We start from the raw sequence: 23,364 nt of genomic DNA, 5'->3' as shown, positions 1-23,364 counted from the left end.
TTAAAACAAGACCCCTATGGCAAATATGAAGATCCAGTCCATCTGAAAAAAACTGGAGGCATCTCACACTTTAATGATGTGATGCAAAAATACCAGCGAAATGTGTAGCACTCAGAATTTAAAAAGTTTATTCCATGTATTGTTCATCCTGATCGGACAGGTTTTTTACATGGACGATACATTTCAAAATATGACAACTACTAGAATAGAACAACATGAAACATCTAAGAAGGCAGGCCTGGTATTCATAGCAGATTTTAAAAAGTTATTTGATAAACTAAGAGTGGATTTTATAAATACTGAACAAAAATATAAATTCAACATTTAAAGTCTTGATTTCATGAGCTGAAACAAAAGATCCCAGAATTCTTCCATAAGCACAAAATGCTTATTTCTCTCAAATTTTGGGTACAAAATCGTTTTCAAATTGAAATCTGTTAGTGACCATTTCTCATTTGCCAAGATAATTCATCCACCTGACAGGTGTGGCATATCAAGAAGCTGATTAAACAGCATGATCATTACACAGGTGCACCTTGTGCCGGGGACAATAAAAGGCCACTCTAAAATGTGCAGTTTTGTCACACAACACAATACCACAGATGTCTGAAGTTTTGAGGGAGCATATAATTGGCATGCTGACTGCAGGAATGTCTACCAAAGCTGTTGACAGAGAATGTAATGTACATTTCTCTATCATAAGTCACCTCCAATGTCATTTGAGAGAATTTGGCAGTACATCCAACCGGTCTCACAAATGTAGACCACGTGTATGGCGAGCGGTTTGTCAACGTTGTGAACACAGTGCCCCATGCTGGTGGTTGGGTTATGGTATGGGCAGGCATAAGCTACGGACAATGAACACAATTGCATTTTATCGAAGGCAATTTGAATGCACATAGATACCATGACGAGATCCTGAGGTCCATTCATCCGCTGCCATCTCATCATGTTTCAGCATGATTAATGCACAGCCACATGTCGAAAGGATCTGTACAAAATTCCTGTAAGCAGAAAATGTTCCAGTTCTTCCATGAATACTTTCTGAAGGCACCGTATTCCATGCCTGTATACTCACCAGATATATAACCTATTAAGCATGTTTGGGATGCTCTGTACCGATTGGTACAACAGTGTTTTCCAGTTCCCGCCATTATCCAGCAACTTCACACAGCCATTGAAGAAGAGGGGGACAACATTTCACAGGCCACAATCAACAGCCTGACCAGCTTTATGCGAAGGAGATGTGTTGCGCTGCATTAGACAAATGGTGGTCACACCAGATAATGACTGGTTTCCTGATCTACAAACCTACTTAAAAAAATGTATCTGTGACCAACAGATGCGTAATGTATTCCCAGTCATGTGAAATCTATAGATTAGGACCAAATTTATTTCAATTGACTGATTTCCTTGTGTGAACTGTAACTCATTAAAATCATTTGAATTGTTGTGTTTATATTTTTGTTCAGTATAGAACAGAAAACGTGACTTCAACATCAGAAAAATACATATTTCCAACTTGGAAATAGACCTAGTAAGTCATTCTAACATATAATAAGCCATGGAAAATTGACAATGTAGGCTAATTGGGAAAATTGCACAAGAGTGAAAACTGTATTCAGCGTGGAATCGGATTCACAGTTGGGACTAGGTGGATTAATGCATCTGATTCTTGATAATTCAGTATTTCAATAATTAGTTACATGTGTCCCTAGTCCAAATACATGGGTGAAGTACATTAGAATATATCAATGATTTTACTCACCACTGGCTTTAGCTGGCAAAATGGGATAGTCTTCTTATGAAAGGATCGAAAATATTGTCTTTCCTTTATGACGCCACAAAGATGGTGTCCTTTTTTTGCGTAATGTAGAGGGTTGTCTGTGGTATCACAGAGAAACGTTTGCTCGTGGAAGTAAAACAAACAATTTACATACAAGAAAATAATTATTCATAACTAATATTTTGCTGGCTGGTTTAATGCAATACGTCTTCTTGAAAGATTGAGGGCGACATGCTTTGGGAATGCACCCTTGACTGCTGTTTTTCATTTGCTTGTTCAATTTCGTTAGCTTGAGCGCAGCGCAGACTCACAAATCTTCAATAACATAGATGGATCATAGAGTGCTTTGGCATTAGGTAAGATGACTTGTAGATCTATACGCCGTCTACCTACGCAGCACGGAAAGCCGTCACATGTCACCAACACAATGAGGTAGGCTATGACAAATCTTGAACAGGAACAATGCATAGCGTCAATTCACAAGTAGATTGTCTTGCGTATAGCGTATGTAGGTACCCTGTGACCTAATGTCTAATTTAGTGAAACCAACATTTTAGTGTGCTTCGGACAAAATAGATAATACGCTATGTAGCTCATTCGGATTTCTGCTGTCCTGTCCAGTCTAAAGTTCAGTGCAGCAATGTCCGGAGAGAACAACAGCAAGAAAATGAATGATGGTAATGTTAACCTTGATAGTTGAATTGTCGTATTTTGCAAGAATATAGCTTCATTTCGACTTTATGGCAAATGCTTTTCTTACTGAGTAATCTTCCGGTAGTATAATTTCAATGTAGGATTTCCGCATAGCGCACTGAAATGTTTGTTGTTGTAACAATGTAACTATTATACAATAATCATAACAAAATACTTTCACATTGCAATATTTTGCCTTCCCGACATATCACTTGACATGCAATAAGACACTATTAAACTGTTAACGTTAGCACATTGCACGTAGTGTCTGGGAATTGGGAAGCTGCAATGTTCTTTTAATTCTTGATATTTAGTCTACCCATTGCTTCTTGAAGAATACAAGTATGTTTCACGATTTTACTACAACTTTCTGTCTTCATCATAACCCAAAATATACGATTTTATTTATTCATTGTTTACAAGCAACACGAATGTAATTAAACGGGTCGGCAGGTAGCCTAGCGGTTAAGAGCGTTGGGTCAGTAACCGAAAGTTCGCTGTTTCGAATCCACAAACAGATCAGTTTCGCAATCTGCTTGTGACTTTGAGCAAGGCATGTAATCCTAATTGCTCCTCTAAATATCTCTGGGAAAAAAAGCTTCTGCTAGTGTCGATGTGCCCTTGGGAAAGGCACGTAATCCTTATCTCTCTGGATAAGAGCGTCTGCTAAATGACTCAAATGTAAATATCGTCAAAATATGGCTAACTTTTGGATCTCATGGACAGTCAGTCCTTGGATCTAGAGAGCACTGTCGGTACATTTTAGTGGGGTTGAATTTGACTTGATTCTTTCTCACACTAAAACTGAAAATCAATATTTAGGTAATGAAAAATTACATGGACAATTGTAGAAGAAAGTCACATTCCTTAACTCCATTACATGTCTGTTACATTTCCCTAGCAATATACCTCAGCTGTACACCAATACAAGTGGCAGGGACCTGTTTTTATGTTTTTATTTAATTGAAGCATTAATACATGATAGGCCTGCTAATGTAGACACTCTAGATAAAAATAATAAGGAAGTGGATATTTAACCTGCAGAAAGTCTAGGCATAGGGGTCAGAATTAATGAAAGTTATAGTCAGGTATAGTTTCAGTAAGAGTTAGGGAAAGGCATAAGTTAACATTGGGTTAGTGTACCATTGTCCGCCACCATTCATTTTCTGCTGGTCAAATATAAACTGCTTCATTTTAGAAATGATCTCACTCTTTTTGGGGGAACACTGCCCTATAATGAATGGATAATTAGTCAACCTGTTTTTTTGTTTCTGCATTTCAGTTTGTAGAATGAACCAACATGGACCAGCCAAGTTTCATTGACAACAATAAGCCCAAAAACCCCTAATGTTAACAGTTCTCCCAAGAATGGACAGTGGATCACAACAAGCATTAACTGAAGAATGGCAAGGTTTAGACGAAGATCTTGCTCCACATTTATTGGTTTGGTGTTGCTCATATTCATAGTAACAGTTGTTTTAAAGTCCTTTACACCAGAATATTCTCCATTTGTAAGCATCTTTGGTCCCGAATTGTTCCCTAATATCAAAGGACCTGGAAAAAATGACATTCAAATCCTTGGTAATATTGACAGTGTCGTCCCTGAAGCACTGACCAAAATGATTGACATAGACTCTGAGAGGGTCAAGAACGTAGAGGCTGCCCTCAGGCAATTCCCTGCTCCAAACTACAATATTCATGCCTTTTACTACACATGGTATGGCAACACACAGTTTGATGGAAAGTACATTCACTGGGACCACCCTCTTCTGCCACACTGGGATTCAAAGGTGGCAGCAGGATACCCAAGAGGGAGACACAGCCCACCAGATGACATTGGGGCTAACTTCTATCCTGCTTTAGGAGCTTATAGTTCCAGGGACCCCTCTGTTATTGAAGCTCACATGAAGCAACTGCGAGCTGGAGCTATTGGTAAGGCTTTGATGTTGGTAATACATTTAATTTAGTATTTTTCTGCTACGGTAAGACCCAAGTCTGCCATGTCATTCATGATCAGTTGAATAACTCAGTCTGTGCATTTCTAGGTGTTCTTGCTGTTTCCTGGTATCCACCTGGCATGAAGGATGAAAACGGTGAGCCAACAGATGACATTGTGCCTTTGATACTGGAGGTGGCACATGCATATCATGTAAAGGTGTGTATGATAATCAATGAAAAGAGCAAGCATGGCTCATATACAGTGGGGTTCGAAGTTCTTGACACCTTTAAAAAGATGAGCAACAATGACTGAACAAAATAAATAATTAAAACACTGAGCTATATTCTATGCTCAAAGAAATGGGGATATTCTATTTTGTACTAATACAATTGCTTAAGGAGAGCGATTAGAGGAAATAGGGGTCAAAATGATTGACACCCCTGTTTTCAATAACTTTCAATATCGCACCTTGCGAGGAAAATGGCACTGAGCCTATTTAGAAAATGTTTTATGAGTTGGAGAACACATTGAGAGGGATCTTAGACCATTCCTCCATACAGAATCCTTCCAGATCCTGGATATCTTTCGGCGCTTAGGGACTGCCCTCTTCAATTCAAACCACAGGTTTACAATGGGGTTCAAGTTCAGAGACTGTGATGGCCATTGCAAAATGTTGATTTTGTGGCCAATTGACCATTTCTTTGTGTGCTTGGGGTCATTGTTTTTCTGGAGGATCCACCTGTGGCCAGTTTCAGCAACCAGGTTTTTGTATAAAATATCCTGATACTGGGTGACGTTTGTATTTGTATTTATTATGGGGTCCAGGAACAGTTGCTGCAATGATGCCGTTGACTCTAACAAGAGCCACAGGACCAGTGGAATCAAAATAGCCCCATAACAGCAAAGATCCACCACCTAATTTTACAGTAGCTATGCGGTTATTTTCTGCTCATGGTTTCTCATTTCGATGCCAAACCCACCACTGGTGTGCATGCCCGACGAGCTCTATTTTCATGGCATTTTACCACAGCACCGGTTCCAATCCAAGTGGCAAATGCCAATGCAGTTTAGCAAACTCCAGGTGTTTACATTTGTTGGATGACAAGAAAATACAACTCTTTGATGTCAAAATGAGAACGCATGAGCAGAAAAGAACCCAATCCCTACTTTATAATATGGTGGTGGATCGTTGATGTTATGTGGCTATTTTGCTTGGTGGTGGATCACCTGAGTTGACTCACTTGTTCACAGGATTGGTTAACACTTGGTTCCTAGGGTCTCCACCGAGCTAGTTCAATACTTTTTTAGTTTTAATGCACCGTATTGCTGGAACAAAATTCTAAATAGATTTAATCTTGATGTTCTGGTGTCGTTTGGGCAATTTAAAAATATTGATTGGCAATTTATTTGTGGAGGAATGTAACTGTTTTTCTGAGTGATTTGTGATGTTTTATTTGTGCTTAGGATGGCTGTGCTTTTGTATTGTAATATATATTTTGTTTTTAATGTGTATTTTATATTGTATTATACAGGGCGCATTTGGAAAAGAGACCCCAGGTCTCAATATATCTTCCCCGTCAAAATAAAAATAAATGGGTCTATTTTGCTTCCTCTGGTTCTGGGGCCCTTGTTAGAGGAATCATGAACTTTACCCAGTACCAGGATATTTTAGTCAGAAACCTGGTTGCCTCTGAAACTTGACCGCAAGTAGATCTTCCAGCAACCCCAAGCACACATCAAAGAAATGGTTCATTGGCCACAAAATCAACACTTTGCAATGGCCATCTCCGTCTCTGGACTTGAACCCCATTGAAAACCTGTGGTTTGAATTGAAGAGGGCAGTCCATAAGCGCAGACAAAGGATATCAAGGATCTGGAAGGATTCTGTGAGGAATGGTCTAAGATCCCCCGCTCCATGTGTTTTCTAACTCCTAAAATATTTTAGAAAAAGGCTCAGTGGCGTTATCCTCGCTAGGTGAGGTATTGAAAACGGGTGTCAATCATTTCGACTTCTACCTTTTTGAGAAAATAAATTATTACTTGTTAAACTAAATCTATTTTCTCTGAGGATTTTTTTTAGCACACAATATAGGTCAGTATTTGAATTATTTATTTAATAGTCATTTTTCTCATCTTTATCAATGGTGTGAATACTTTTGGACCCCAATGTACATGTGTTCTTTGACAACATAAAAATAAAGCAATTTTTCAGTTCTCAAATCCATTGCCTCTTTTTTTCCATATTACTGTTGATTTGTGTGTACTACACAGGTTGCTTTTCACATTGAACCATACAAAGGAAGAGATGAAACAAGTATGTTTAACAATGTCAAGTACATCATAGAGAAGTAAGTATTACATCATTCCTTATTTTATATTTCTGATTGGCCTTTAGTCTTGTCAGTCTTATCAATAGTTCGACTTATATTATTATTCAACATACGTTTTTACCCCAGGTTAACTCATTTATTTGTTCAGTAATACCTTATATATGCAATGTTTAAATTATTACCTCAGCTTTATGAATTTGTATATGATTGAACAGCCCAATGCCTAACTCAATCAGATCATGTATTTTTCTTAATCTTTGTAAGTAGACCCTATTTGTAAAATGGTACTTAATATGTAATTCTGTCATTCTATCTGAAGATATGGTGAGCACCCTGCATTCTACAGGCATAGAACAAACACTGGCAAGTTTCTTCCTCTATTCTACGTCTACGATTCCTATCTACTCAACTCAGAACAGTGGGCAAAACTCCTTAAACACACCAAAAGCAGTAGCATTAGAGATACTCCCTATGATGGTATCTTCATAGCCCTTCTTGTTGAAGAGAAACACAAGAGGGATATCGTCACGGCAGGTTTCGACGGAGTCTACACTTATTTTGCCACTAATGGGTTTTCCTATGGCTCCACTCACCGCAATTGGGAGTCCATTAAAACATTCTGTGAAGACAACAACCTGTTGTTCATTCCGAGTGTGGGGCCAGGTTATATTGACACCAGTATTAGGCCTTGGAATTTCCAGAATACACGCAACCGCATTAATGGGAAGTACTATGAAATGGCCCTGAGTGCAGCCCTAGAAGCAGGAGCTGATATTATATCTATAACATCATTTAATGAATGGCATGAGGGAACCCAGATTGAGATGGCAATTCCAAAAACAAGCCAGACTGTGTACCTAGACTACTTACCACACAAGCCTGTTGTCTATTTAGAGGTAACTCGCAAATGGGCAGCAATATTTAGCAATGAAAGGAAGAGATGGCTAGAATGATACAAAAAGTAAGGGCCTAACATTAAATCTGTCCAGAAATTGTCTTACACAATATAGATTATAGAATTTGACGACAATAGTGCATGTGACAGAAACCTATATTTACTCTTTGTCCTGTATGGTAACATTATCATGGTTTTACAGATTAACTAATGAAAGGGCAGCCTTGAATTGTGTGGTATTTGTCCTGCTTTATATGATTATAATGATTTGTACTTTAATGAATAACTGTTATATTTGGGCAATTATACAGTGAGGGGAAAAAAGTATTTGATCCCCTGCTGATTTTGTACGTTGCCCACTGACAAAGAAATTATCAGTCTATAATTTTAATGGTAGGTTTTATTTTTCAGTGAGAGAGAGAATAACCACAAAAAAATCCAGAATAACGCATGTCAAAAATGCTATAAATTGATGTGCATTTTATTGAGGGAAATAAGTATTTGACCCCTCTGCAAAACATGACTTAGTATTTGGTGGCAACACCCTTGTTGGCAATCACAGAGGTCGGACGTTTCTTGTAGTTGGCCACCAGGTTTGCATACATCTCAGGAGGGATTTTGTCACACTCCTCTTTTCAGATCTTCTCCTGACGTTTGGCAACTCGAACCTTCAGCTCCCTCCACAGATTTTCTATGGGATTAAGGTCTGGAGACTGGCTAGGCCACTCCAGGACCTTAATGTGCTTCTTCTTGAGCCACTCCTTTGTTGCCTTGGCCGTGTGTTTTGGGTCATTATCATGCTGGAATACCCATCCACGACCCATTTTCAATGCCCTGGCTGAGGGAAGGAGGTTCTCACCCAAGATTTGATAGTACATGGCCCCGTCCATCGTCCCGTTGATGCGGTGAAGTTGTCCTGTCCCCTTAGCAGAAAAACACCCCCAAAGCATAATGTTTCCACCTACATGTTTGACGGTGGGGATGGTGTTCTCGGGGTCATAGGCAGCATTCCTCCTCCTCCAAACATGGTGAGTTGAGTTGATGCCAAAGAGCTCCATTTTGGTCTCATCTGACCACAACACTTCCACCCAGTTGTCCTCGGAATCTTTCAGATGTTCATTGGCAAACTTCAGACGGGCATGTATATGTGCTTTCTTGGGCAGGGGGACCTTGCGGGCGCTGCAGGATTTCAGTCCTTCACGGCGTAGTGTGTTACCAATTGTTTTCTTGGTGACTATGGTCCCAGCTGCCTTGAGATCATTGACAAGATCCTCCCGTGTAGTTCTGGGATGATTCCTCACCATTCTCATGATCATTGCAACTCCACGAGGTGAGATTTTTCATGGAGCCCCAGGCTGAGGGAGATTGACAGTTATTTTGTGTTTCTTCCGTTTGCGAATATTTGCACCAACTGTTATCACCTTCTCACCAAGCTGCTTGGCGATGGTCTTGTAGCCCATGTGTAGCCTTGTGTAGGTCTACAATCTTGTCCCTGACATCCTTGGAGAGCGCTTTGGTCTTGGCCATGTTGGAGAGTTTGGAATCTGATTGATTGATTGCTTCTGTGGACAGGTGTCTTTTATACAGGTAACAGACAGCACTCCCTTTAAGAGTGTGCTCCTAATCTCAGCTCGTTACCTGTATAAAAGACACCTGGGAGCTAGAAATCTTTCTGATTGAGAGTGGGTCAAATACTTATTTCCCTCATTAAAATGCAAATCAAAAATTTTGTCATGCGTTTTTCTGGATATTTTTGTTATGCTGTCTCTCACTGTTCAAATAAACCTACCATTAAAATTATAGACTGATCATTTCTTTGTCAGTGGGCGGGCAAACGTACAAAATCAGCAGGGGATCAAATACTTTCCCCCCTCACTGTAGGTAGGGGCTACCCAGATTTAAACCCCTTCCTGGGCTAAAAAGCACTTTTAAAGGAGGGTCTGAATTGAATATGCTTTTTGTCTAGGAAATTCTTAACCGTCTGTACAAAACACCACATTGTGACAGGTCCTACTTCATTGCACTACTGTATATACTGTCTGCCAATAGGTGCCTTTTTAGAGGCATTGTATAACCTCCCTGGTCTTTGGTTGAATCTGTGTTTGAAATTCACTGCTTTTCTGAGGGTCCTTAGATATGTGTGGGGTACATAGATGAGGTAGTCATTCAAAAATGATGTTGAACACTATTGTACACAGAGTGAGTCCATGCAACTTATTATGTGATTTGTTAAGCACATTTTTACTCCTAAACTTATTTAGGCTTGCCATAACAAAGGAGTTTAATACTTACTTATTCACTCAAGACATTTCAACATTTCATTTTTTATTAATTTGTAAAAATGTCAAATCATAATTACACTTTGACATTGTTTTTTTTTGTAGGCCAGTGATGACAACATATCTATATAATCCATTTTAAATTCAGGCTGTAACACAACAAAATGTGTAAAATATCAAGGTGTGTGAATACTTTCTGAAGGCACTGTACATACCAATGACTAAGCAGCTAAGTTTCTGTTAATTGTAAACCATAATGCACGCATATATACATCCTTAATTAAAATAAACATTGTGTACATTTAGGCTACTATTGTTATTTCAGGGTTTTCCTTCCTTATTTCTTTAAATACAGGACAGTTAACAAAAGGGGCAAACATTGTCATATTAACATTACCAACCTGGGTTACGTCCTACTGATTCAGCCTCAACATTATCTCTTGTAATGCGCATAGTAGGCTACTGAATCTTTGAACAATTTAGATAGGGGATTATTCAAATAGACTATCAAGTAAACTTTAATTGATCACGAATCTTGTCAATTTAATGAGTATGGGTTTACATATAGGTTTACGTACATGTCATTTTAATAATTTACTTGGAAACCACGTCACCTGCGAACAAATAATTGTATGAGCAGCGTCAATATTGCACATGCATTCCTAATTGAAAGATGGGGAACGTATGATACACATTACATTTATTCAATAATGCATTTTTTGAACGCATGCCCAACTGATAGAATCTCTGCTAGGCTACCTACATTCGGTATCACGAATACACTTTCAGCCTATATCTGCATTGTCGGTAAATAGGGGCAAGGAAGGTAGCGCATGGGCAGCCAGTGAGGAATTATTCCACATCGCATCACATGCCTTACATGGCGTCCTTATATTTAACGAAACGATGCATTTGCTCAAATTTACTGAATTGAGAATAACAGTCATTTTCGAATTCTGGTAACCTTCTCAGTTAGGTCGCATGGGAGGTGGGATTTTATATAGCCTCCTTACATTGCAAGTTCGCGGAAACGTTATGGGTTTCGGCTCCTATGAATCCTGGCCAATTCCTGCAAATATTGCCATCAGCGCAAATATTTATTTGCATCCTTAACGTTTTCGGCATGTAGGACTGTATGTATGAGGGAACGACCCGGAAAAGCAATGGGAAGATATGCATATTTTAATACATGCTTGTCGAGATGGTGAGTAAAATTGATTTTTCTCCGCACCGTGTCAAAGCAGTGGTACCTCGTTTCGCAAGCCAAGATGTGCTAGCTAATTATAAATAAAACATCAAGAAGAATCCGAAGGAAATGCATATATCTCATCATTCAAGACCCCATTTTTGCATTCAGAAAAATACACTTTTGTATTAAGGTCATTGACGTTATAGGCATTTGTATTCGATGATTTGCCCACTATGAATGACGATAAGGAGTAGCCTATGTTTACACGCCTGTCAGTGTTCTCAAAGATGCTTATATATGGCCCACATGATTTGATGCTCTGTTGGTGCGTAAAAGGGCGTTTGTTAACCAGAGGGAATAGGGCTACAATAATATAAGGCTACATTTTTTACCAATAGATTTTATTTTACACACCAACTACAATGTTGAATGACACTCATTGCAAGCGTGTTTAGGCTACAACTGGTTTTTAAATGACCTTCAGTTGCACCGGCTGAAAATGTATTCTTACTTTTGATACTGCTCGTTTCAACCTTTCGCCAGTGTAGCCAAACCAAACGAGAAATGCAGGAAAAATTATTATAATAGCCAATCTGCAAATGGTCCTGTTTTATCCCGCCCTCTGATAGAGCCAATAGCCTACACAAAACCATTGCACCCCCACCCCCCAGTTGTCATACTAGTTTGAAAAAACATTTTGATCCCTGCATAAACTTATACATTTACCAAATGGAAATAAGCGCAATGAGCCATAGCAATTTCTCTATATAATTTATTTCTTTAACTTTAGTTTTGATCACCATGGAGACCTAACTATGCCACCTGTGAATGATGAACTATTATTCTAAATGTCTCACCCTCACAGTTTATTTGTCTGCTTCCATTCAACCTTCATCATTATCATTTGAATACAGTCCTATTTTGCATACTATAGCTTTCCCTTGAATCCAACTTTATACATTTCAACCTTTTAAGCACAACGTATCTCTCTAATACTTACAGAAAGTGGATTCCTGTCATGTAAGAGGATTTGGTGTACATGAAAATGCATTGATACTGTAAGCCTTTAAAATGAGGTGCATTTGTCTACCCTAGTCCATTAATGGCTGATGAACATAGCTCTCTTAACTACTGCTCAGTCACAAATGCCTGTCTGTATAGAAAAATAGTGCTGCCATAAGGCGGCAGGCTAGCCTAGTGTTTAGAGCGTTGGACTAGTAACCGAAAGGTTGCAAGTTCGAATCCCCGAGCTGACAAGGTACAAATCTGCCGTTCTGCCCCTGAACAGGCAGTTAACCCACTGTTCCTAGGCCGTCATTGAAAATAAGAATTTGTTCTTAACTGACTTGCCTAGTAAAATAAAGGTAAAAAAAAAATATATATAAATAAGCTAGAAAATTGTGAAAGACTCTGGAAATTGGAAAGTTACTGGTTTAACTAGAATCATTTCTTTGTAACTGTTTCAATAAAATATGGAATATATGAAAAGAGTAGTCTAATTCTACACAGGCATTATTTGATTTGCTTTTTATTTTCTTATGTAACATGCAGGTCACAGGTGTGTGTTCAATTTACAAGAGCTTGGAACATTATGTGTTCACTCAGCCTTAAGATGGCAGCATTCTCATATGCATGCTATTGATGTGTGTGACATGGATATTTGAAAACTGTATTTTTCTGACAGTGATTCAGTTAATGTGTAGTGGGGGAGTAGGTGCTTAATTGAACTATCAGTATGCATGTGTGATGAGCATTCTTGCCTAAGACCTGAAGAATTGTGTTAGCTCCCAGAACGTATACCTAGGGCCTAGGCTTTAACTCAATAGGTTAACACTGAGATTAAACAAGTTCCGTATCAGGCCAGTCAAACATGTAAAGTAGTATCACCAAGTTATTCCAGTGGTGCAAGTCTACCCTGATTTAAAGCCAGAATCCTTAACAAAACCCATTTACTTGTTCCACATTTTGTTACGTTACAGCCTCATTCTAAAATGGCTGGAATAAAATAAAATAAAATCAGCAATCTACACACAATACCCCATAATGACAAAGTGAAAATAGGTTTGTAGAAATTTTTGCAAATGTATTAAAAATAAATAACCTGAAATACCTTATTTACATAAGTATTCAGACCCTTTGCTATGAGACGTCAAATTGAGCAAAGGTGCATCCTGTTTCCATTGATCATCCTTGAGATGTTTCTACAACTTGATTGGAGTCCACCTGTGGTAAATTCAATTGGTTGTATATGATTTTGAAAGGCACACATCTGTCTATATAAGGTCCCACAGTTGGCAGTTCATGTGAGAGCAAAAACCAAGCCGTGAGGTGGAAGGAATTGTCCGTTAATCTCCGAGAAAGGATTGTGTCGAGGCAGAGATCTGGAGAAGGGTACCAAAAAAATGTCTGCAGCAATGAAGGACTCCATCATTCTTGAATGGAAGAAGTTTGGAACCATCAAGACTCTTCCTAGAGCTGGCCGCCTGCCCGAACTGAGCAATCGGGGGAGAAGGGCCTTGGTCAGGAAGGTGACCAAGAACTTGATGGTTACTCTGGCAGAGCTCTAGAGTTGCTCTGTGGAGATGGGAGAACCTTCCAGAAGGACAACCATCTCTGCAGCACTCCACCGATCAGGCCTTTATGGTAGTGTGGCCAGACGGAAGCCATTCCTTAGTAAAAGGCACATGATGGTCCGCTTGGAGTTTGCCAATAGGCACCTAAAGACTCTCAGACCATGAGAAACATGATTCTCTGGTCTGATGAAACCAAGATTGAACTGCCAAGTGTCACGTCTGGAGGAAACCTGGCACCATCCCTATGGTGAAGCATGGTGGTGGCAGCATCATGCTGTGTGGATGTCTTTCAGTGGCAGGGACTAGGAGACTATTCAGGATTGAGGCAAAGATGAATGGAGGAAGGTTCAGATATTCCTTGATGAAAACCTGCTCCAGAGCACTCAGGACCTGGGCACTCAGGACCTACTGGGGTGAAGGTTAACCTTCCAACAGGACAACAACCCTAAGCACACAGCCAAGACAACACAGGAGTGGCTTCGGGAAAAGTCTCTGAATGTCCTTGAGGGTCCGAGCCAGAGCCCGGACTTGAACCTGATCGGACATCTCTGGAGAGACCTGAAAATAGCTGTGCAGGAACACTACCCATCCAACCTGACAGTGCTTGAATGGATCTGCAGAGAAGAATGGGAGACACTCCCCAAATACAGTTGTGCAAAGAAGACGTGAGGCTGTAATCACTGCCAAAGGTTCTTCAGCAAAGTACTGAGTAAAAACAGTTTTTGCTTTTTCATTATGGGGTACCGTGCTTAGATTTAAATAGCCCACCCAATTTACCTACCTCATCCCCATCCTACCTCATCCCAATACTGTTTATATTTATTTACTTTTCTGCTCTTTTGCACACCAGTATCTCTACCTGTACATGACCATCTGATCATTTATCACTCCAGTGTTAATCTGCAAAATTGTAATCATTCGCCTACCTCCTCATGCCTTTTGCACACAATGTATATAGACTTCTTTTTTTTCTACTGTGTTATTGAATTGTTAATTGTTTACTCCATCTGTTCACACTGCTATGCTTTATCTTGGCCAGGTCTCAGTTGTAAATGAGAACTTGTTCTCAACTAGCCTACCTGGTTAAATAAAGGTGAAATAAAAATAAAATAAAAAAGATTGATGAGAGAAAAAAAAACATTTAATATATTTTAGAATAAGTCTAACCTAGCAAAATGTGGGAAAAGTCAAGGGGTCTGAATATTTTCTGAAGGCACTGTAACTGTTTCAGTTTTAACCATGTTTTGAGGCTTTACAGTGTTTTTTTTTCACATTTACATTGTTTTCAAACATTGGTGTAAACAAGCTTATATTGCAGTTGAACTAAGCTGATGAGGCATATAAGTTATATATTCTTTAAGAGTCAATTAATATATATAATTAATTTACAAGTCCAAAAATGAATATAGCAATTCAATATTTGCACTTTAAATGGACAATCTGAGATTGCTACAAAAACAAGCTTGTATTTGAAGCAACACACATTATCCCTTTAAAGCTAGGATACTTAGTTGCTATCCATTCTTGTACTTATAAATTAATGATCTACCCATTGATTCTTGAAGAATATATAATGTATACATGCCTCATCAGTTTAGTTAATCTGTCATACCTCATCAGAACCCAAAATATAAGCTTGTTTTACTCTGTTTGTAAACAATGTGATTGTAAACAAACACTGTATAGCCTCAAAACATGGTTAAAACTGAAACAGTTAGGGTGCCTTCGGATACTCCCTTTTAACAAACTATTGTAACCCCACTTGTTCTTTTTTTCTTAAGGATACATCAATGAGATGACCTGGGAACTCAACATCAGACCAAAATCACTAGATGACTAAGGACCTTATTCCAACCGTGTGCAGCCACACCTCATTCAAACACTACTTCAAACACTACTACCTGAGCCAATGTAGAACCTGCCCCTTCAGAATTCCATGACTTTTTTCCTTGCCTGGATTTCAGCACAAAGTAAAATCTACCAGGTGTGGAATAGTTCTTTTTTTCTTTGATACTTTTGACCTAATAGTAAAATGATTTAATGCAGATTCAATGTTACATTACCTTTTTAGATATGTACTTCTCAGTGCAAATTAGAATTATAAGACTGCCAGGGAGAGACAATGCTTTTTTACCAATCGCAAACTAGCCCAACCCACTTGGCACAGATGTTAGTTCCATGTCTAATGTTGATTAACATTTGGTTGAGATGTCAACTAATGTGAAATCAACCAAACATTTCACCATGTCAGTAGATTTAGGTTCAAAGTTGGGTGAAAAAGACTAAATTCCCTTACATTGATTACTTTTTGTAAATCCAATACGTTTTTCATGTTGATTCAACGTCATCAGATTACATTTTTTTTAATGAAATGGCGCGGAAACAACGTTAATGAAACCAATCTTTGCCCAGTGGGAAGCACTGTACTTTAAAAAGCTTCCACGTCTTTTTTCAAACCACACTGCACGACATGGTACAAGTTAAGAAAGAGGGCTGTTAGTAGTATTTGTGGACGTGGTCTCTCCACTTTGACAGAGAAGTTTGGACTTGAGGTATGTAAGACAGCTGCTCCTCACAATCATCTGAGAAGATATTATAAATCATCACCATATTCGGTTCACAGCAGAGCAGACTTTCATAGGCCCTGTACCTTTTGCACCATAGTTTGTTTATGTTTATATCCATTGGTTATTGCAGGTATTCGAAAGGCACACTTGATTTACCTTGCCCAGCGAAGATTCACATTTGGAGCCATTTTATCGGCCCCTAGTTGAATCTCTGCCTACTCTGCAAACCGGGCGAGCTAATCTAGTGTGCCCATTCACATATTGCCTCAACACACTTCTCACACTGCACGAGCCACAACAAAAATGTTTGCCAAACAGTTCATTGAACGTGACAAGAGAATGTAAAAGCTATTGTTTAACATTGTTGGCCCTCTCGTACTGTATAAGGCAAGGACAGACACTTACAAACAATCTCAAACTTTTGTCATCATTCCTCTCTTCCTCTTATTCACTGGAAAGAGTCATTCTGATTAAATAAGGAATTCACAGATTTATTGAGTTTAATTGTTGTTTTTTTACGTATCTTTATAGGACAGAGTATGCCATCTGCACCTTTCCACAGAATTCTACGACCCCTTCTAGTTGGCACCTTCCTACTGGGCTGTTTTGTGACTCTGTTTTTGATGTACTTTAAACCGTCTACTAGCTGGCTATCAGGTCCCGTAGAGTCAACAGCATCCACAATCCGAGTTAAAAACCTCTTCTCCGCCAAGAGTGACAAAAACCTGACCACTGTACTCGTCTGGCTCTGGCCCTTTGGACAGACCTATGACCTGGGTGTCTGCAGCTCTCTATTCAACATTGAAGGCTGTTTCATCACAGCAGATCGGAACCTATATAATAAGTCAGATGGTGTTGTCATACATCACAGGGATATCTGTACTGATCTCTCCAACCTGCCCCCCCTTCAGCGTCCCTCCTTCCAAAAGTGGATATGGATGAATCTAGAGTCACCATCTCACTCCTCTCAGCTGCCCGGTATCGAAAACCTGTTCAATTTAACTCTGAACTATCGCCAGGATGCTGATATCGAAGTGCCTTATGGGTCGATCGTGACGGCCCAAGGGGACGAGGATTTCGTGCCTCCGAGCAAAAGCAAATTGATCTGCTGGATTGTCAGCAACTGGAACCCGGATCATGTGCGAGTGAAGTACTACAACGAGCTATACAAACACATTGAGGTTCGCGCTTACGGACAAGCCTTTGGGGAGTACATTGCGGATCAAGACTACTTTCCTACCATCGCCAGTTGTAAATTCTACTTGGCATTTGAGAACTCAATTCACAAAGACTACATCACAGAGAAACTGTATAACCCACTCTCTGTAGGGACGGTGCCTGTGGTTTTAGGCCCGCCAAGACAGAACTATGAGAACTTTGTCCAGGGGGATGCTTTTATCCATGTGGATGACTTCACCTCTCCCAAAGAGTTAGCTGACTATCTCCTGCTCTTGGACAAAAATGAGGAAATGTACCTCAGGTACTTTGAGTGGCGACGGCACTTTAAGGTGAAAAAGGCATACTTCTGGGCCGAACACACATGCCTCGCTTGTGATTATCTCAGAAGGCACAAAGAGTACAAGGCATTCAATAACCTCGATAAATGGTATTGGGGTGGAACGCCTTGAAGTCCCAAGAAATTGTTGTTTTGCTGTTGGAGGCATTGCTTGAAAAATATCTTCAACATGTTTTTCTCAGTGGTTACAGGGGCCCAAATTAGCCATTCCCTTTTTTTATTTTGTTACCAGCCAGATTTGCTCAGCCTTACTTTGTCTATTGCATTTTCATTCAATCATGTATTTATGTTGTAGTCATTTGCAATGCATTTAATATTTGTTTTATAAAATAACACTTTTATATTTAATCTCTGAACGTGACCACATTTGCTGCTATGTGTTTTTTTATGATGTACTGTAACTTGGGAATCAAGCTGACATGCCACATCTTTCATCTGGCAGTATACACAATATTGTGGTGTTGTAATTGTAACTAGTATTTTTTTTCTGTGGAATGTTCATGTTGAATTTGTTGTCCTCAGGGCACTATTGAAAATGAGTCACTGGTCTCAATGGGCTCCGAAGATGAAATGAAAGTTAAATAAATACAAAAAAAAAAAATATTCAGTAAGTAATTGAAGAAATAGTTGTTTCAATTAAAACATTTATGTACTATTTATTGAATTGCGACATTGTATGATAAAATACCATCTAAAATTCGTGATACAGTCATCTATGCAGTGTTTACCGAACTTCAAATGTAAAAGTAGTTCAGTTTTGTTATCTACTGTATATTGTACATGTGTGTGTTTTTGAGAAATCACCCTCAATTTATTTTTGCAAGGTTGCATTTGCAAAACAAATGGATAGTCATCTTTGATCATGTATGTACAGTAACACATTGTAGAAAGAAGGAAAGATAACAAAAAAATACTGACAAAGTGTGTCAGGGGAGAATAGTGAACTTATTATGCTAATAGTGGTTTCTTAGTGGGCATTATCACATTAAATGCATTGCAGTTCTTTAAAATGCCCCAAGCTCAGTTTTCATAGAATGCTGTGTAAATGCTAATTTTGTAAACATTTTCTCCACTGAACAATGCATCTAAACAGCTCTCAGCATGATGGTTGAATCGGTAACACTTTATTTGAACTGTACATAATAAGAGTCATAATATAACAAACATTTCTGAAGTAGTTATAACAAGTGTTATGACAACAGTTAATGTCACTTGCAATTTTTTGTTGTTGACACCTATCAAGACTACATAAATGTTTCATAACCATGAGAAATGTCGTGACACTTTTTTCCTAAAGGGTAACACTACCTTAATGAAGTAAACTATTCACAATTTCATTAGTTTAATATTGTCATAACATTATCCTACCAGCCACTAACCTTTTATTACATTTTTTCTATAATCTATGATATTGGCCACTTAGCACCATTTAGCACTTTCATCAAGTCTAAGCACTTCACATTTCCAGTAAAAGCTCTCTGACCTCATCCACCTGCAATGTGTAACACCCATCTGGATCATGCACAGCAGCAGTGGAGAGATAAGATGTGAATGTGCCAATTGGAATTAGGGTATGATTAGGTGCTAGGATATAACGCGGATTAATGATTACCTTACATAATTATGTCATAATTCACCAAAATAAACATAAGGAGTGTCATTTTATTTGATTTTTTACTCTTCTGTTTATAACACAATGCCAGGTTACCTACACTACAGCTAACCATTTTAGCCTTGATGTGTAAGTGACAAACTTATGTTAATAATACCTGTCAGTATGTCATGTTTACGACAATATTATGATGCTGGTATGTTGTAGCTACAGTTCAAATACAGTGTAGGGACACTTTCTTTGAAGGTTGAATACATGAAGCATTCTTATCAGCATATATAAACTATTCATAACACACCCATGAAATCAGTAACATCAAAAACCTTAAGAATACATTCAATAAGCATACAGTATTATTTTTTGTTATTAGTGACGTTATTGAATTGTTTAAATGTGAAAATAAAAGTCCTATGAACCGACAGATTTTGGGCAGAACAAAAAAACGATTTATTCCCTTTATGTTACTTTATTGGTTCTGAAATACTGTTTATTTTTGTACTATTTCCATTTTGTGTATCACTATGCATGTTGTGTTATCATTGATACTTTTAGTTTACTTTTAAATTAATTTCCAAAATGTATAGCCAGATAGATTCACACAATCTATAGATTGTATGAAAACTTGTCACAATGACCATCAAAGATATGAACCACAGAGTTACAGACTGACCGGTCAACCGAATGGGCAATATAACTTCTGTAGACTACATTTAAATTTTATTTTATTTTATTTAACCTTTATTTAAATCAAACATAACTGTTGCTTACATGTTCTAAAAATACATCAGATATTTATAGTATCTGGCTATATGGTTGGAAAACACATGTAACATGCAATCAATGTTAATTAAGGTAATAATAATAAATGTTTGAGAAGGTGAATTTAAAAGTTAAGGACATTTCAGTGTTCCGAACTACCTCCATTCCTGACATTTTCGTATCTCTGTGTTCCTACTGTAGATGCTTTATGAATGAATACACTATGAAGGTCTTTATAAATGTTACTTACACCTTCATGGATGTGTTATGAATTTGTATTATTATGTTGTTGTGAATGCTTTATGTATCAGTAACGAACATCCCTGTGCTTGCCTAGCTGTGCCACTTCCACCTGCTCCTGCACACCCCGAGACCATAACCTTGGACCTCTGCCTTGCAAACACACGTGCTCGATTCAGTCCGTATTGCGGAGGAGCCGCGGTATAGAGCGATTGAAATTTAAAGGTAATTTTCCGATTGAGGTAACATATCTGTCGTGAATGCAATCTCCGTAAACACGGGAACATTGCATTTAAATTATAATCGCACTATTACCGGGGATATTCCGCTATACAGATTGAATCAAAACCTTTGTTTAACCAATTCAATTCGGTTATATATGTAACCTTCAAAGAAAGTAACCTAAATAGTTGCTGTTGAATCTTAACGCAAAACGTATGTAAGACTTTCAAAATATATTTTATGCAAGATTAGTTTGTACCTGGTGAAAATACTCAACTTTCAGGTTGTTTTCATTTTGTTGTATTTACTGTGAGTGGGACCATTAGTGTAAAGAGGATGATTATAAATATTTGTTATATAGACAATAAAAAAAACAATCAGTCTATGTGTATAAACTGAAAGGTTATTTTAATAAGGTGGTGTAAGGGACAAGGACACAACATAAAGCATGTCGTCCGTGTGCAGCGGGCAGCCGCCCTATAGCCTCTGACCACAGAACATCGGCTGTCATTTTCTTTCCAAACGATTCTTCATGTTGAAACGTCAACTTTCGTTGACACCCAGAAGATCTACTGCACACGACTGATGTTCGTAATGATGTGTCCCATCCTCAAAACTAGTCCACTGACATGTAGACGAGCAGAATTCTTTTTAAAAACACCCCACAGCTCTACCATTAATTAAATAACGTAGAAAGATTTTAGAAAGCAGTTCAACAGTCTTGATTGAATGGAATTCTTTCTCCCACTGTTCCAGGCTGTGATTGGTTGATACTGCCCGGGACATAGCCTAGTTCCAAATACTGAATCAGACCAGCACCAGCGGTGCATTATAGCCTGCTGCCAGTCAAGGGAGAGCTGCACAGACCATAGCTAAATCAATCAGTCTACCTACCGTAGATAATATTGTGGGCAGCTGTAGTATCTAGGCTAACCTTGGTTGGACTGTATTTATACTCACACTAAATTAGCTAGCTACTAATGGACTAGCTAAGCTTTGATAACAAATTGCTAACACAAATTTTCACCAGCTATTAATGCACAAAGTGAGTAGTGTCCTGTGAGTAGACCAACTCTGCTTTGACAACAACAGCTAGCTAGTTGATTAATTTGCTGAGGTAGGTAATAATACCTATATTGCTAGTCTAAAAAACAGCAGCACATAGCCTATTAGGGTCAGCAAACCATACATTTTTTACAGCCACAGCCAAAGATTTTAGCTAATAAAAAGCTTGCCTTCAGCTCAGCCACTGGCATTGTCTTACTTTGATCTTCTGGCTATGTCAACTAATCCTATTCTCAAATTATGAAATAAAATGCATTCAATCAAGACTGTCAAATGGCATTCATTATCTTTTGAATAATGTGTATATATTTTTAATGTTTCAGTCTCGTTTTAACTTTCAAGTGTTGCCAGCTTTGAATAATGATTTGTGCTTCAAAGCAGCTTTATGAATGAGGAGTAAAGAAAAGAGACACTTATACCGGAGAGCCAGCGTTGAAGACAACAGTAATACTGTTTTGGAAAGGCCGTTTTTCTTCAAGTGAGGCAATTATACAAAAGAGAATGCAGACAGTTTTTCTTTTATCCTGTTGACATGACCTAATTTCAACCCTCCTGTTGACATTTTGCAGCGATATATCTTTTATTCACGCATAAATGTATGACTCATTGGCTGTCTCAAATTGAGCTATTGTGAGTTCATGAACTGTCCCAGAATATGACTATGAAACTTCCAGGTATGGTTTCATATTGTACAGTTTCACTTCGTGTATGAAACAGAGGTTTCTTGTTAAGTGTGATCTGTTGCAACAGGTTTGTTCTCTTGTTGTCTGAACTTTCTTTGTTCTTTGCACAAACATGTCAATTCTTTTTTCTGTGAGTAAGTACATTAGGAGAGTGGCTTAGGATGTGTTTTTTATTCGAGTTGGTGCAAAGTTGATGTCCATGTCCATTATCTCGGCATGAAGTGCATTCTTCATGTTTTGCTGAATCTTAATTGGGCAATGACGTTTCTGCCAGTTTACTGAAAGAGATCTTGAATCGATCATTGTAAGGTTTTTGCCAAATCATTGTATGTTGCCAATGTGTATAACTGTAGATGTCTGGTATTGTCAAGAAAATAAAGACATTTATAAAAGAGCATACGTTTTAGGGTTAGTATACATATCCATATAGATTGGAAGACACAATGTCCCTATTTACTAAGTTTAATCTTCATAAGGTTTCACTAAGAAACATAAGGCTCTATTCAATCTGTATCTTTGAAGCTAGTTCCGATGGACATTTTCGCTTATAAATTGATCTGTGGGTACCCTAGATCGAAATGGCTTGCATATTGAGCGATAGCCCTGGTTCACACAGACACAGTAGTACTGTAATTTGTCTGAGCCTCTGTGACATAGGATGTGAAATCTGAAACCACTTCAAGCTGGGGATGTCCCTTCTACTATTTCATTCAGTCTTCTGACTGTCCATCAACTCCTGGCTGAACCCTAAGTTACAGCCTGGGACAAAGCACATGCCTGCAATTGTTACATCAGCGCAACAGTAGATAGTTGTTTCAAACAAAAAAACATGTCCTGTTTGTCATAGATGGACAATATTAATATGATATGAAAAACGAGTTCCTAACAAGTCCAGGGAGCCAAGCTAGAGCTCAGTGCGACGTTTACAGCAATGGGGGCAGACGTTTTGGTCAAGAGAGGCCTTTAGAAAATTAGCACATTTTTTCTAGCACTAAACATACAAATATGTATTTTAC

At 38.4% G+C, this 23,364-nt stretch overlaps 2 protein-coding genes across 3 annotated transcripts; both read left to right on the top strand.

Moving 5' to 3' along the window:
* The first annotated feature begins 2,140 nt into the window (after positions 1–2,140).
* On the top strand, positions 2,141–10,232 carry manea (mannosidase, endo-alpha). 2 transcript variants are annotated; one of them, XM_020489407.2, is made up of 5 exons: positions 2,141–2,218; positions 3,762–4,411; positions 4,525–4,634; positions 6,690–6,766; positions 7,068–10,232. In XM_020489407.2, exons 2-5 carry the CDS (start codon positions 3,883–3,885, stop codon positions 7,699–7,701), a joined length of 1,350 nt encoding a protein of 449 aa, XP_020344996.1. In that variant the 5' UTR covers positions 2,141–2,218; positions 3,762–3,882; the 3' UTR covers positions 7,702–10,232. The 2 variants fall into 2 exon arrangements, with proteins under 2 accessions (XP_020344996.1, XP_020344995.1); XM_020489406.2 differs by having other exon boundaries at positions 2,205–2,463.
* Positions 10,233–10,722: 490 nt separating this feature from the next.
* Positions 10,723–22,743, top strand: fut9a (fucosyltransferase 9a). Its single transcript, XM_020489405.2, has 3 exons — positions 10,723–11,126; positions 15,466–15,668; positions 16,783–22,743. The coding sequence occupies exon 3, from the start codon at positions 16,791–16,793 to the stop codon at positions 17,877–17,879; it is 1,089 nt and encodes a 362-aa protein (XP_020344994.1). The 5' UTR covers positions 10,723–11,126; positions 15,466–15,668; positions 16,783–16,790; the 3' UTR covers positions 17,880–22,743.
* The last annotated feature ends 621 nt before the right edge of the window (positions 22,744–23,364 follow it).

This window comes from Oncorhynchus kisutch, linkage group LG8 (assembly GCF_002021735.2).
Source record: "Oncorhynchus kisutch isolate 150728-3 linkage group LG8, Okis_V2, whole genome shotgun sequence".
NCBI lineage: Eukaryota > Metazoa > Chordata > Actinopteri > Salmoniformes > Salmonidae > Oncorhynchus > Oncorhynchus kisutch.
The sequence above is the reverse complement of the archived record's forward strand: the minus strand, read 5'-3'. Positions and strand labels throughout refer to the sequence as shown.